Source organism: Orycteropus afer, unplaced genomic scaffold (genome assembly GCF_000298275.1).
Source record: "Orycteropus afer afer isolate SDZICR_OR568_19922 unplaced genomic scaffold, OryAfe1.0 scaffold00244, whole genome shotgun sequence".
Lineage (NCBI taxonomy): Eukaryota > Metazoa > Chordata > Mammalia > Tubulidentata > Orycteropodidae > Orycteropus > Orycteropus afer.
The window spans coordinates 2,232,121-2,247,161 of NW_006921831.1; the positions used below are offsets into that span (position 1 = coordinate 2,232,121).

The following is a 15,041-nucleotide window of genomic DNA, read 5'->3' on the forward strand; positions in this document are numbered from 1 at the left end:
AGGGCCCCCGGACATGTCCGTGCAGCCCGAGAAGGTGGCCGGTGGGCAGGATGGGACATGTAAGGGGGACGGTAGCTGGACCTGGCTGTGGGGGCCATGAAGGTGACTTGTGACTTGTGGGTGGGAGCCAGGCCCCAGACCGAGGGAGAGCCTTTGACAAGAAGCCAGGAAGCTGGAGAAGGGGCCTAGAGAGGGCAGTCCGTCAGCCAGGCCCGCCTCCCCGTCCGGCACGTCACTGCCCATCGGCAGGGTCGGCACCAGCCTCTCATCCTTTTAGGCCCCAGGCTCAGCCAGGGGATCAGACGTGGTCAGCGGTGCTCCGTGTGGAACACCGGGTGCTCGGGATCAGGTGGCCCGTGGGGCTAAGGCCGCGCAGGGCTCCTCCTCCAGCCCCAGGCCTGGCTGAGGGTAGGGCCGCTGTGCCTGCTCCAGCCCAGGCTGCACTCTCCAAGCTGGGGCTGCCCAGCCTGGGACCCATCGGGTGCAGCTGCTCATAAAGTTGAGAGCCCCAGTCAACTCTGGATTTCGGGGAAATGGGTCATTGTTTTAAATGTAACAGAAGGGCGTCCCGGATACTGCATGGGACATGCTTATACTAAGATAATTACTCATTCTCTCTCTGAAACCCCAGGCCTCCTGGACTTGACTTTGCTGTGGAGGCTGGGGATGGGAGCTCAGAGCCACTGACTGAAAAGGGCAGAGCGTCACCTCTCTGGCCACCCACATGCCTGTGTGGCTGGGTGCCTGACCCCCACCCAGGAGTCGCGGGGGTGTCTGTGGGAATCTGAGTGAGGGTCTGCATGGCAGTGTGACCCGTATGTCCGCCTGTCCCCGGGGGTCCCCACGTGTGACAGCCATCTCTGCCTCCGCAGGGACCCAAAGGCGAGAGCGTGGGCTCCATCACACAGCCTCTCCCTAGCAGCTACCTGATCTTCAGGGCCGCCTCCGAGTCGGACGGTGAGTGGCCCTGAACGCCTGCAGTGGGCCCCCTGCAGGCCCATACACCCTTGTACATGGCCCCTGGTTCCAAGATGCAAGAGGAGCTGTGGACATGAGCCCTTCCACGGCCACCCAAGAAAAAGGCCCACCAGTCACTCGATGAGCCAGCCTTGGGCCAGGCCAGCCTGCTACTCTCTAGTACCCCTTCCTGAGCCCCAGTTTCCCCATGAGAAATTGGGGGGGACACCTGTCTCCCCAAGAACAGAGGAGCCCTGGTAGCACAGTGGTAAAGCACTTAGCCGCTAGCCAGAAGGTCAGTGGTTGGAACCCAGCACCTCCTCATTGGGAGAAAGATGAGGCAGTCTGCTTCCCTAAATATGACGGCCTGGGGAACCCTCCGGGGCCATTCCGCTCTGTCCTGCAGGGTTGCTGTGAGTTGAAATGATAGCCCCGAGTTTGGTCTCTTGGTTTTGTCTTCCCAGCTGTGATGAGAATTTAGTGACCTTGTGTAAAGCACCAGGTCCCTGGGGGCTGCAGGCCATCCGCAGTCAGCTGCTAACGCACATATGGTGGTTTGAACTCAGTGCCTGTATCCATAAAGAAAGAAAAAACCAACCCAGTGCCATCGAGTTGATCCCACTTGTGGCGGCCCTCACGGGCAGAGTAGAACTGCCTCGTAGGGTTTCCCAGGCTGTAAGTTCTACAGGAGCAGGCCACCCCATCTTTCTCCCGCAGAGCGACCGTTGATCTGAACCACTGACCTTGTGATTAGCAGTTGAGGTTTTAAACACTGAGCCACAGGGCGGCCGAGAAAACCCTACGGGCGGTTCTACTCTGTACACGTGGGGTCAGCATGAGTCCGAGTCAACTCCACAGCAGTGGAGTCTTGTTCTGTTTCTTGGTTTATAAAGCAACCAGCTAACGGCTGCAGAGTGCCAGCCCCCAGCCTCCTTCCCGTTCTCCACATTTGAGAGATGAGGAAACTGAGGCACGGGCAAACTGCCGGCAAGAAAGTGCTAGAGCCTGGGCGTAAATCCAGACCCACCCCCCTGCTGTGGGTGTGCACACTCAGGCCTGTAGCCGCAGCAGTGGTGGCGTTCGGTGCCGTCCAGCCGGCTCAGACTCGTAGCCACCCCACGTGCCACAGAAGGAAGCCTGCACCAGCCTCACGATCTTTGCTGTTTGAGGCTGTTGTCGCAGCCACCGCGTCAGTGCGTCTTGTTGAGGGTCTTCCCTTTTTCACTGACCCTCTATTTTACCACGTGTGTGTCCTTCTCCAGGGAATGGTCCGTCCTGGTAATGTGGCCAAAACAATTTTACTGCAGTTTTGTGTTACCACCGTGCCCTGTCCCATGCTGCCATCCAGCGGCTGCTCTCTGTACATGCAGCTGGCCTCCCTCCCTTGGAGCCCTTCGGGCAGGCACCCCCAGCTCCCATCTGCTGGCGGGTCCAGATGAGCAGGACCCCGGGGCAGACACTGAATCTTGACTGTCCTTGGCCACTGGGGCTCTGGTCTCTGGCTTGGAGCTGTGTGCAGGCGTCCTCTCCTGCTAGTGCATGCTGCCTCCTGGTGGTCAGGCACCACACCACACTCCCTTCAGCTGCTGCCTCAAGTCCCTTCAATTCCACGGCCATTTCTCCAGCCCCCTTGTGGGCCTGGGGTGGACAGGACAGCCCGTGTCCTCATAGATCCCGCAGTCTGGGGGTGGGCAGGGAGCTGTCTGACAAGGCAGATTCAGCTTTAGAGTGAGCCGAGTCCTGGATTTGGGTGGGGGTGTGGTCAAGAGGAAGGCATCCACAGCCTCATGTGTATCAAACTGGGCTTTCTGGAGGAGGTGACAGTGGCCTTGGGATGGGCTTCAGAGGATGTATAGCATTCGGACTGGCAACCACAAAACACAGGCACCAGCCCCCAGGTCTGCCCAACCCAGCAACTGTGCCCTTCCTACCCTGTCCCCCAGGAGTGTTTGGGGGGCTGCTCTGGCTCCAAGCCAGGCAACAATAACCTGGGGGATCCAGGTGCCCCTGGAGAGAACAGGAACCACTTAGGGCCTGCCATGCCAGGGACCCTGCACCCCGTGTTCCCAGCATGCCTCTCTGAATGCCGGGCCCCACGCCACTGCTTGTGGAGAGAAGCACCCCAGTTCAAAGCCCCTGGGAGCAAAGCCCCTTCGTTGTCCTCTGACCCTGTGCCCCACACCAAGGGGACCCCGGAGCCCTTCGCTGGATGATGTCATCAGGACTGTCACCTACTGTTCATGGTCCAAATGGAGACGACTGTCAGCGGGGCTACCATTCATAAAATGGAGATGACTGTCAGCGGGGCCACCGTTCATAATCCCTAGGACGGCGGGGGAAGCTGGGCGGGACCCAGGTGCCCCCAGCAGTTAACACCCTGGGGACACACACGGTGGTGCTGGTCTGACCTGGCTGCCTCTGCCAGGTGGGCAGCAGGCACAGGGACAAGGGCAGGGCCTGAGCTGCCTCTGTGGTTCCAGCCAGAGGCGTCTGTACACAAGCCAGCCTCCCTGTGAGGCTGCAGGCCCCCTCCAGCCTGTGCGCCAGGCGAGCAGGAGGCTCCGGGACAGCTAGGCTCCTGCGCCTGCAGCAGGCAGTTCCCGGGGATGGCGAGCCCTCCTCCCAACCCAGCCCCTGTGTGCCAGCCCCGGAGGAGGCCCTGCCTGGGTTGCACTGTTAGCTTGTCTTGCTGGATAGGTGACCTTGAGTGGTTCCCCCAGCCTTTCTGGGTCCTTGTAAGTGTGTTAAGCAGACTGCGGGGCCCCTCCGATGCGCGGCTTCATCCAGTGGCACCTCCTGCACGTGCCTGAGCACACAGACATGCATGCGCATGCACGCACACAGAGAGACGCACACAGAGACATGCACGCACACAGAGAGATGCACACGCAGACATGCACGCACAGAGAGATATGCATACACACAGCCATGCACACCTGCATGTGCCTGGGCACAGACATGCACGCAGACATGTGCACACAGAGAGACATGCACACATGCATATGCACACATTGAGACACACAGACGTGCACACACGTACAGATATGCACATAGATGCATGCACACTTGCACACACGCATGCAGATGCACATGCACGGAGACCCATGCACATGCACACAGAGAGATGCACGCGCACACTGACTCGTATGCGCACACACAGACACACACACAGTCCATGGCCTTAGCTCCTTGGTGTCTGAGCTGTGTGGGGACCACCTACTTGGTGGGGATGGGGCGGGTTGAGGGGCAGGAAGACTCTCTGGAGAGGGGACGGGGTGAGGTCCCCACATAGTGGTGGGGGCTCTATCGGGCAGGTGTAGGAGTGGGGTAAGCGAGCAGCCTCTGTGCTGTGGTCGCTCGCTGTACTGGCTGGAGGTCTGTCGTGCTGCTCACTCGGCTCTGCCCTGCAGGCCGCTGCTGGCTGGATGCCCTGGAGCTGGCCCTACGATGCTCCAGCCTCCTGCGGCTCGGCGCCTGCAAGCAGACCTGCGACAGTGAACCCAGCTCCTCGCCCGACACGTCGCCCTCGGCGCTCTACAGGCTGCCCGGCTCGGCCGACAACCACCCTGAGCGGGACCTGTTCCCGTGAGCAGGCGGGGTGCCGGGGACTCTGGGCGACACTCACCGTTCGCGAGTCTCCTCTTACATGGGGAAGGGGGGCTAGCACGTTGAGGCTCAGACATTGTCCCCCAAACCTCCCACTGGGAGACAGGGCTCTGGCTCTATCCACCAGCCCCCACTGGCCCGGACAGGCACTGACTGTCTATAAGACAGGCCAACACTGTGGAGTGGAGACGGTTAAACTCGGGGAGGATGTGAGACCCTCCGCAGTGATGGGGGCCCGGCCGGGGTGGGTGTGCTCAGCCTCTCCTGGGGCCAGGAACAAACCCTCCCATCCACCCTCCAGACTGAACGGGTCGTCACTGGTGAGCCACCTGGAGAACGACGCATTTTCTGACAAGTCAGAGAAGGAGAACGCCGAGGAGTCTGACAACGAGGCCCAGGACCACCGCCGGAAGACCCCCGAGAGCGGCAGCGACCAGTCAGAGCCGCGGGGCAGCCCGGCCCGGAACGGGACCACGTACGTGGAGCAGGCCTGCGAGGAGCTGGGGGAGGTGAGAGGTGGGCCGTCGCCACGGAGCGGGCGGGACAGGTGTGCCGAGGGCGGGCTGTGCGGTGCCCAAGTCGGGCCCTGCTGCCCACGCCGTGCGCTGTGCTAGGCTCCACGTGTGGGCATAGTCCTCTCACCTCACCCTGCCTGGCCCAGTGGGTGGACACAGGGACCGCAGATGGGGTGCGGGCTCCCTGCAGACAGGCAGCTGCACTGTGGCTGGGACGCACCTGGGTGAGGCTCTGGAGGGACCGGGGCCCAGTCTGGGGACCGCAGCTCGGCTCCGTGGGGAGACAGAGCCCACGCCGCGCAGGTTCCAGTCCACATACCAGCTGAGCACCTGTGCACACCTGGTCAGGGAGCAGACCTAGTCCCTGTCCCCACAGGAAACACAGACCAGACACAACCAAGGGGGAGGATGTCATGGGGGGCAGGGGAGACACACTGGGTGAGGTCATGGGGATGCAGTCAGGGATACCTCTGTAAAGGGGACTGGAGACCTGGGTGGCAAGAGGGGGAGGGGACCTGGCGAGGGAACGAGTGCCCAGGCCTCAGGACAGGAAGTGGGCGGTGGTACCTTCAGGAGCAGTGGGTGGATCGGCTCACCCGCTGTGATGCCGAGGGGGAGCGGATGTAGGCACCGAGGGGTCTCAGTGAGAGGCGTGTGCAAGGACACTCAGGACTCGGAGCTTTGCGCGGGTGGGTATTGTCAGGATTAGTGTCGTCACGACGCAGAGCGGAGACGGGACAAGAGCGGGGTAGCCGTGGTTGACCAGGAGCAGCGGCTTGGCCGGGAGATGATGTTGGGCCATGCAGGGGTCCAGGCCGTGTTCTGCTTCCGTCTGGACCCAAGTGCAGTCTCAGAGGACCTTGTCTTTGGCTCTGTGACGACCACAGTAGTCTTGTCCGATGCCAGTGCCCTGAGAAATCGTCTGTGGTCAAGCTCTCCCCGGGGCAGGGCCCCTCCCAGCACAGTGACAAAGTCACACAAAATCCAAAGAGAGGGTTTTGATCCCAGGATTGGGGGTAGCTCCTCTTGGAACTCAGGAGAAGGGAGGGGTCTTCCCAGACCAAGAGGGGCGCCCAGGTGCACTGGGTGAGGGGCCGGGGTCTACGGTCTAGGCCTGGGCCAGGCCCCGGGTGCCCTCCTGGCTAGAGCGAGGGATGTCCCCAGGGAAGGGGTCACTCAGGTGGGATGGAGTTGGAGGTGTGTGTCTTCGGGGTGACAGGGTTACGGCGGCCACTCGCCCACCCCACCTGCTCCAGGGCTCTGCCCCAGGTGCAGACAGGCCAGAGGTATGTGGTGGCAGGGTGGCTGGTTTACAGTGGGGGCTCTGCTGCAGGTGGGTGAGGCGGCTCAGGTAGAGACCGTGTCTGAGGAGAACCGGAGTCTGATGTGGGTGTTGCTGCGGCAGCTGCGGCCAGGCATGGACTTGTCCCGCGTGGTGCTGCCCACGTTTGTGCTGGAGCCCCGCTCCTTCCTCAACAAGCTGTCCGACTACTACTACCATGCCGACCTGCTCTCCAGGTGAGCCCACGTGCGCCCGGCCCGCCAAGGCCCCAGCCCCAGTGGGGAGAAGGTGCACCATGGGTGGCAGGTTGGTGCCCGGAGCCCCGCAGCACCTGCCTGCCCCACCGAGGTTTCTGGTTGCCCCACTAACCCCCGGGGCCAGGCTGACCTTGACCACTGTCCCCACAGGCTCTGGCCCTGAGAGGTGCTCTATCCCTGAGGACCTGGGGGAGGGGAGGGTTGGAGGTGGCATGCACCCTGAGCCCTGCACTGGGGCCTCAGGATGAGGGCTGCCCGTCACCATACACTCAGGAGCCAGGCCCAGGGCCCCAGGAAGGGCAAGAGCAGCTGGGGCCTCCACAGAGGCAGGGGCAGCATGGTGGGACCCCAATCCTGTGGTCAGGGAGACCCACCTCATAAGGGACGTCTCACTTCAGGGCCAACCAGGCAGGAAGAGTGGGCCCAAGGTGTAGTGGCCAGGGGCCAGTGTGCAGTGGTTGGGTGCACTCAGGGTGGCAGTGGGCAGCCTGGGCCCGGCCTGGACTCAGGGGCTCTCTGCCACCACAGGGCGACGCTGGAGGAGGATGCCTATGGCCGCATGAAGCATGTGCTGCGATGGTACCTGTCAGGCTTCTACAAAAAGCCAAAGGTGAGGAACCCGTGGGTCGGCTCAGCACCTTCCTGGCACCCCTGCCTCTGGGCCACCCCCTGTGACCCTGAAGGTCACCCCACGGTGGCCTAGGTCCTCAGATAGGGGGGCAAGGCCCCACTCCCCCAAAGCAGGCAAGGCTGCAGGGGTGGTCCCGACCTCCCCACAAACACAGAGCCTCACAGAGGTGCAGGAGAGGCCGGGGCGTGTGAGGCACTGAGCTTGGAGGAAGGTTTGGGGTTTGTGAGTGCATGGCTTGTTGTTGAGTGGTTGGCCCCCTTAGAACCCCAAACCAGGACGCAGTGAGGCTGCTCTGGTTGTAGGGAAGGGAGGGGCCGCAGCTCTGCCCCGTCCACAACCCAACACTGAGCCCTGGGGTTCCATGGCACCCTAGTTTGAAAACCACAACTCTGGCTCCACCGCTTCATTGTGCAGGTGGGGAAACTGAGGCTCAGGGAGGGGAAGGGATGCCCTAAAGTCAGGCAACAGTTTGGGGTGACACCAGGTCCTGACTGCCTGGTGCCTGCAGGGCTGGGCCACAGCCCCTGCGGCCTGGCAGACCCATGGTGCCCAGGCGCTTGGCTGCACAGGGAGCGTGGAGTTGGGCCGGAGGGCCTTCTCACGGGCAGAGGCTCTGGGCAGGAGGCAGTGGGGGCCGTAGGCTCAGCCTTGGAGGGTTGGTGAGGAGTTGATGGGACACCATGGGCTGCAGGGGCCAGTCAGAAAGGTGACCATCCTGCCGCAGGCCAACCCCAAAACATTCATGGAGCACCTCCTGTGTGTGCTGAGCCCCAGGCCAGTGCTGGGACACACAGACCTGCCCCCTGTGCTCTCAAGGCCCACAGCCTGCAGGGCAAGGCCGATGGCACACACACAAACACACACACACAGAGCACAGGGTTGGGGTCCTGGGGGTGAGGTGAGGTGTGACTGGCCTCATTAGAACAGATCCAGGGGTTCAAGCTGAAGAACGAGAAGCAGCAGCCAGGTGGAGATGGGGCAGGAGCCACATCCTCTGCAGGAGCAGAGTGGTCATCTGGGGAGCAGAGGGTCGAGGGCCCATCTGAAGCTGAGGGGAGGGGCCAGGCGCCAGGAAGGCAGGCAGGCCAGAAGACTAGAGGTTTTATTTCAGGAGTCACGGGAAGCCTCAGGTTTGAGCAAGTTGAGGGAGCCCCACCCCACATCCAGGGAGAAGGGGGTGTCTTAGTCTTAGTGCTGCTATAGCAGAAATACCAAAAGGGGGAGGCTTTGATGAACAGAAATTTTATTATTTTCTCACAGTTCAGGAGGCTGGAAGTCTAAAGTCAGGGCACTAGCCCTAGGGGAGTTCTCTCTCTTTTCAGCTCTGGGAAAGGTCCTTGTCTCCTCCCAGAGTCTCTGGGCCCGGTATTCCTTGGAGATGTCCGTGTGTGTAGGCATCAGTCTTGCTCTAGGTCTAGGAGCTTCCAGCACAGGGACCCTGGGTCTAAAGGACACGCTCTGCTCCTCGCTCTTCTTTCTTGGTGGTGCTGAGGCCCTCTGGTGGCTGCTCGATTGCTTAACCTCTTTTATATCTCGTAAGATTACAACTCGAGATACAACCTAGTGCTGTAGACTATTAATGATAACATTGCTGCCTCCGATCCTGCCTCGTTAACATCACAGAGGTGAGAGTTCACAGCACACAGGGTAACGACACCAGAGCACACCATGGAGGGTAACCACATATGCCAAGAGCCACGGCCCAGCCCAGTTGACACATGCTTTGAGGGCATACAATTCAGTCCACAAGAGAGTTGTTGGGGTCCCTGCCCACTCGGAGCAGAGAAGCAGGCCAGACCAGAGTGGGGCCATGAGAAAAGCATACTCTCCCCAAAGCAAAAGTGGGTGCTGCTCTGCGGTCCCATCTGGTCCCAGGCTGGGGACAGCCACCCTGCTGTCCCTCCAACCCCACCCTGCCTGCATGGTCTGCCCTCAGAGGCTCAAGCTGCCAGGTTCCTCCCTTAAGGCTCTCTGTCCCTTGTCTGAAGGGGATCAAGAAGCCCTACAACCCCATCCTCGGGGAGATCTTCCGCTGCCGCTGGTTCCACCCGCAGACCGACAGTCACACCTTCTACATCGCGGAACAGGCAAGGGTCCCGATGTCCAGCAGACTCGGCAGGGGCGGGGCCGAGAGGGCAGGGGCGGGGCCGAGAGGGCAGCGGCCTTCAAGTTCTTCACCGCTGCCCACGGCCTGGGGGTTCTCCCAGAAAACACTGACTGAGCTGGTCTGTGACAGCATGGAAGTTCTCCACAGAGAGAACAGGATGGGACATGGCTGTCATGTCACCTCTGACTCCTGGTGACCTGTGTGTGTCACAGTGGAACTGCGCCCACAGGATTTTCAATGGCAGGTCTTTTGGGAGCAGCTTGTCGGCCCTTCCGTCTGAGTTACCTCGGGTGGACTCACCCCTGCAAGCTGTTGGTTAGCAACAGAGCAGGTTCACTAGTTGCACCTCAGGGGGCCCCCATAGGGAGAGGGCCAGTAATCCCAGTCTGCTCCAGGCCCCGTGACTCAGGCCTGGCTTCCTTAGGCACATTGGGCAAGCTCTGGGCCTGGGCGGGATGTGTGGCAGGGAGGCTTTCTCCTTGGGACAATGAGCCCTCACCTCGCTGGGCCACCCTTCTGCCCCTTCCAGGTCTCCCACCACCCGCCTGTGTCTGCCTTCCACATCAGCAACCGGAAGGATGGCTTTTGTATCGGTGGCAGCATCACGGCCAGGTCCAAGTTCTATGGTGAGGACGCTGGGCAGAGGTGGGCTGGGCAGAGGGTGAGGCCGTCTCCGGTGGTGACCATCTACATGCCCCTCACCACCAGGGGCCACACAGGTGGTGGAAATGCTCGGAGCCCGGGGCCAGGCAGAACCCGGGGCCAGGCAGAACGGGGTCAAGGCCTGGTCCCTCCCCAGCCTCACACTCTCCAGCCATAACGTAGGCACCATTTGCAGGGATGGGTGAGAGTCAAAAGAGAGGACCTGCAAGAAAATGTGCAAGTAAGGACTACGCTCTCCAATAGGGCGGCCGGCAGCCAGGAGAGTATTTAATTAAAAGTCGACGAAATTTAAAATTCAGTTTCAGTCACACTACCCACATCACCAGTGCTCAGCAGCTTGGTGGCTGCCTGTCTCATCTCCCGGGGCTGCTGTGAGAGACACCCACACATACGGGCTTATCAGTGACCGCCTCGGTTGTCCAGTGCTGCCGTAACAGAAACAGCACACATACGGGCTTATCAGTGACCGCCTCGGTTGTCCAGTGCTGCCGTGACAGAAACAGCACACATGGGGGCTTGTCAGTGACTGTCTCAGTCTCTCGGTGCTGCCGTGACGGAAACAGCACACGTACGGGCTTATCAGTGACTGCCTCAGTTGTCCAGTGCTGCCGTGGCGGAAACAGCACACATGGGGGCTTGTCAGTGGCCATCTCAGTCTCCCAGGGCTGCTGTGATAGACACACCACACGGGGGAGGCTCTGATGAACAGAAATGTATTGTCTCAGAGGCCGAGAGGTTAAAAGTCCAAATCAGGGCTTCCTTTCTTGGCAGCCCAGGCATTGCTTGGCGTGTGGACAGCTCTCACGTAGTTCTCAAGCCCGTGCCCGTCTCTGTGTCAGATCTGGTGCCACCACTTACAGTGATCAGCTTGAGGACCCATCCAACACTGAAATGGGCTCCTAACTAACAAAAGAAATCGTATTCCTAAATGGGACTACATCCACAGGTGCAAGGGTTAGGATTCTGCCTCAGGCCTGGTTCTCTCGAGTAGCAAAACCAGTGAAGCGTGTACGTGCATGCATGCGTGTGTGCGTGTGTGTGTGTGCGTGCATGTGTGGAGGGAGATCTAATTCCAGGAAACAGCTCACACAGTGTGGAGGCTGCCAAGTCCCAAATCTGTGTGTCAAGCATCAGGCTGGAAGCTTCTCCCTGGTTCCAGGGGCTGATGACCCCACGATCGGTAGGTCAGGGAGCAGACTTGAGTCACAGGGCTAGGGCAGCTGGCCAGTCCCCAGGTCAGCAGGTCAGATGGCAGGCTGCTGGCTCTCAGGGCTGCGGAAGCTGGCAGATCCCAGACTTGGCAGGTCAGACGACAGGCTGCTGGCTCAAGTGCCAGGAACAGGAGGTCAGATGATAATGAGCCAATGCAAGAGGGCGTTGTAGCAGAGCATCAGTGTTTATGGGATGCAGTCACACCCTCAGGGAAACTCCTCTTGCGTCAGATAAGGGTGGTGACTTGAGCAAAGGTACAACTGCTGTCAAGGACCAACTAGGGTTACACCCCACCCTAATCCTGCCTCATTAACACAGGTAGGATTTACAACACAGAAAATGGGGGATGGGTACATCAAATCACAAATGGAGGGTACTTAAATAATACAGGGAGTCACGGCCTGGCCATGTGACACATCACATTAACCATCATGGATTCCAGTGCAGATTTGGGGCACACAATTCAGTCCACACGCCTCTGTATCACAGAGCAGAGCACAGAACAGTTCCCTCATCACAGAGAGTTCTGGACAGCACTGCCCTGCAGCCCGGTAGCGGGGGCACTCAGAAAGTGTTTGTTTCCACACTTGTTCGTTTACGAGCAGGTGTGCTCAGTTCCTCTGTGTGCACAGCGTTTTCAGGGTACACGGGAGGGAACTTGTGGTGCCTGCTCTCAGAGCCAGTGCTCGGGTCAGCACACGCTGTCCACCTGTCACTCACAGTGGCTGCGATTCTCAGGCCATGGTGGGAGGTCTGGCCCTCTACTCTGTTGTTGTTTGTCGTCACCAAGTTGGGTCTGACTCATGGCAACCTGCATGTAACAGAATAAAACACTGCCCAGTCCTGTACCTCTTCATAATTGTGGGTATGCTTGAATCCATTGTGGTGGCTCTTAACCCCTCTTCCATAACCAAACCCCTAGCCATTGAGTCAATTCCAAATCCCAGCAATTCTGTAGGACAAAGTAAAGCTACTTCATAGGGTTTCCAAGGCTGTAATTATTGCCAAATCTTCTCCTGTGGAGACACTGGTAGGTTTGAACCGCTAACCTTTTGGTTATCAGCCAAGTGTTCACAGGAGTGTTTAAAATTAGAGTAGGCAGTCAAGTTGTTTTCAAGGGTCCCCTAAGGGTGCCAGCTCCATGTGGAAAAGTGCCCAAAGGCACTTAACTGCAAACCAGAAGGCTGGCAGTTCAAAGCCACCAGCCACTCCTCGGAAGGAAGATGGGGCAATCTCCTTCCATAGTGATACTGCCTCGGAAACTCGAGGAGGGGTCGCTATGAGTCGATGGCATATAACAACAATGACAACAACAAGTCACTGAAGTAAAACATTAACATGGGGCAGGTTAAAGAACTCATCAGGACAGATGGCCCATCAGACCTGGACAGGGATTTTACAGAACTGGAAGCTCAGAGAGGACTCATCCACAGTTACCCTGCCAGATGTGCCAGGAACTCTTTAGACTTTCTGGAAGAGAGCTCAGAGCCTGTGACTTTGAGGTATGGTCCCCAGGTCCTGAGGACCTGTCTCCACTCACTTGTCCCACTGCCCCTTCCCTCTGCAGGGAACTCACTAACAGCTCTGCTGGACGGCAAGGCCACGCTCACCTTCCTGAACCGAGCTGAGGATTACACCATCACCATGCCCTACGCCCACTGCAAAGGTGAGAGGCAGGGCTGAGCTGCCCCCACACGGAGGGCAGAGCCCCCCCCCCCGTTCCTTCAGTGAGAGCGCCTGCCGGGTGAACTCTTCTGGTTGGGGTGTGTTTGGAGTGCATTATTTCACTTGCTCATACTTCAGTGATAGTTTAGCTGGGTATAACTTTTTTCTCCTCTTTGAAGATTTTTACTGCCTCCTGGCTTTTGTTGTGACTGATGATGGGTGAACTCTCTGCCTATTTGTTAATGTGATTCTGTTTCCTCTGTAGCTACTTTTAGTGTCTTCTCTTTGTCTTTCGTGTTCTACAACTTCACTAGTGTGTCACGGTTTGAGGTTTTTGTTTTTTGTTTTTTTTTTAACTTTTTGAAATTTGAAGTCATGGCTTTGATTAAGCCTAGAAAAAAAAATAGCGGTATGAGAGTTGGTAGTATCTTTGCTATTGGTCAAATTAAAAAATATATTATTTTAGTAAAATCTATGTGACATAAAATTTGGCATTTTAACCATGTAAGGTTACAGCTCAGTGGCATTAATTATATTCACAGTGTTGCTCAACCATCACCACTATTTACTTCTAAATATTCATCACCTGCAACAGAAACTATGGGCTCATTGGGCAGTAACTCTCCACCACCTCGCCCTTCCTCTTGGTAACCACTAACTGCTTTCTGTTTCCATGCAATGGCCTATTCTAGGTATTTCATATAAGTGGGATCATATAATATTTGTACTTTTGTGTATTATTTCCTTCGTTTAGCATAATGTCTTCAGGGTAGGTCTGTGTTGTAGCCTGTATGAGGACTTCATTCCTTTTATGTCTGAATGATACTCCCCATGTTGTGTTTATCCATCATCTGTTGATGGACACTTGAGTTGTTTCCACCTTTCGGCTGTTGTGAATAATGCTGCTATGAACTCTGGTGTACAAGTATCTGTTTGTGTCCCTGCTTAGGTCTTCTGGGTATATACCTAAAAATAAAACAAAAAAAGAAAGAAAGAAAGAAAGAAAAACCCTCACTGCCATTGAGTGATTCTGACTCATAGCAACCCCCCACAGGGTTTCCAAAGCCTTCTGGAGCACAGGTCCCCTGAAAACCCTCTGGAACATGGTTCCCCTGAACACTGTATAGAGCACAGTTCCCCTCTGACATGCGTGGGGCTGCTGTGAGACGGAGTCCTTGCTCCTGGCATGGCCAGAGGAACCCCTGGGCATTTCCTGTGTCAGAGCTGAGTCGGCCCTTTCTCTGGGGAGCACAGGTTCTAGTCAGAAGTGGGATTGGAGACCACACTCTGGAGGCCAGATATTCTCCCTCCAGTGACGTGAGCATGGCAGCCTTTTGTGTTTTAGGATAAACCAGATCACGTGTCCACACTGACACTTGTGGTCCAGATTCAAGATGGCAGGGGATTTTATTTAATTTGTCGATCTTACCTCTGTGTGTTTCCTCTCCCATGCCCATCAGCCCAGTGTTCAATGATATCACCCTGACAATGTCTTCTCCCACACTGCACACTTAGTCTCAGAATGACACACCAGCCCTGCTGCCAACACCATCATGGCTGAGCCAGTGTGTGGTTCAGTATTTGCCATTGTTTTTATCCTGGTGTATCCCGCTGGGGTCCACAAAGTTATCCCGAATAGTTCCTCTCTGAAGTTAAGCCACTCTGTTGGCTCACGGGCGTCAGAACAGCATCTCTTCATGACCCAGTTATATGCCATTGTATAGATGGGCCACACTGTGTTTTTCCATCTGTTGATGGATGGACACTCAGCTCATTTCCACCTGTCCTGGTTCCCTAGTGCTGCTCTGACAGGAATACACCACAAATGGGATGCCTTAACAAACAGGAGTTTATTCTCTTACAGTTTGGAGGCTTTAAGTCTGAGTTCAAAGTGATAGGCTCTAGGGGCTGGGTGAAAGCCCCTCAACCTTGAGCTTCAGCTCTGCCTCTTGCTCCCAGCTCACTGAAGCTAGAGGCTTCTCTTCACTCAGGCAGCTACTGGCTGCTAAGGCTAACAAGCCCAAGGTTGACAAATAAAATGGCACAGTCCTGATGTTACCAAACCACATGGCAGGCCATTAATTCAAGTCCATTGAAAGTCCCAGGGTCAGCAGAGCATGGCAGACTGCTGAACAACGACACAGCT

At 57.5% G+C, this 15,041-nt stretch overlaps 1 protein-coding gene across 1 annotated transcript in view; it reads left to right on the plus strand.

The window, feature by feature from the left end:
* Nucleotides 1–15,041, plus strand: part of OSBPL5 (oxysterol binding protein like 5) — a 75,114-nt gene that overhangs the window by 50,451 nt on the left and 9,622 nt on the right. The window contains exons 7-14 of the mRNA XM_007949331.1: nucleotides 873–957; nucleotides 4,368–4,542; nucleotides 4,865–5,072; nucleotides 6,412–6,596; nucleotides 7,146–7,227; nucleotides 9,237–9,335; nucleotides 9,885–9,981; nucleotides 12,798–12,896. Of these exons, the coding sequence (XP_007947522.1) occupies nucleotides 873–957; nucleotides 4,368–4,542; nucleotides 4,865–5,072; nucleotides 6,412–6,596; nucleotides 7,146–7,227; nucleotides 9,237–9,335; nucleotides 9,885–9,981; nucleotides 12,798–12,896 (1,030 nt within the window). The remainder of the gene's footprint in view (nucleotides 1–872; nucleotides 958–4,367; nucleotides 4,543–4,864; nucleotides 5,073–6,411; nucleotides 6,597–7,145; nucleotides 7,228–9,236; nucleotides 9,336–9,884; nucleotides 9,982–12,797; nucleotides 12,897–15,041) is intronic.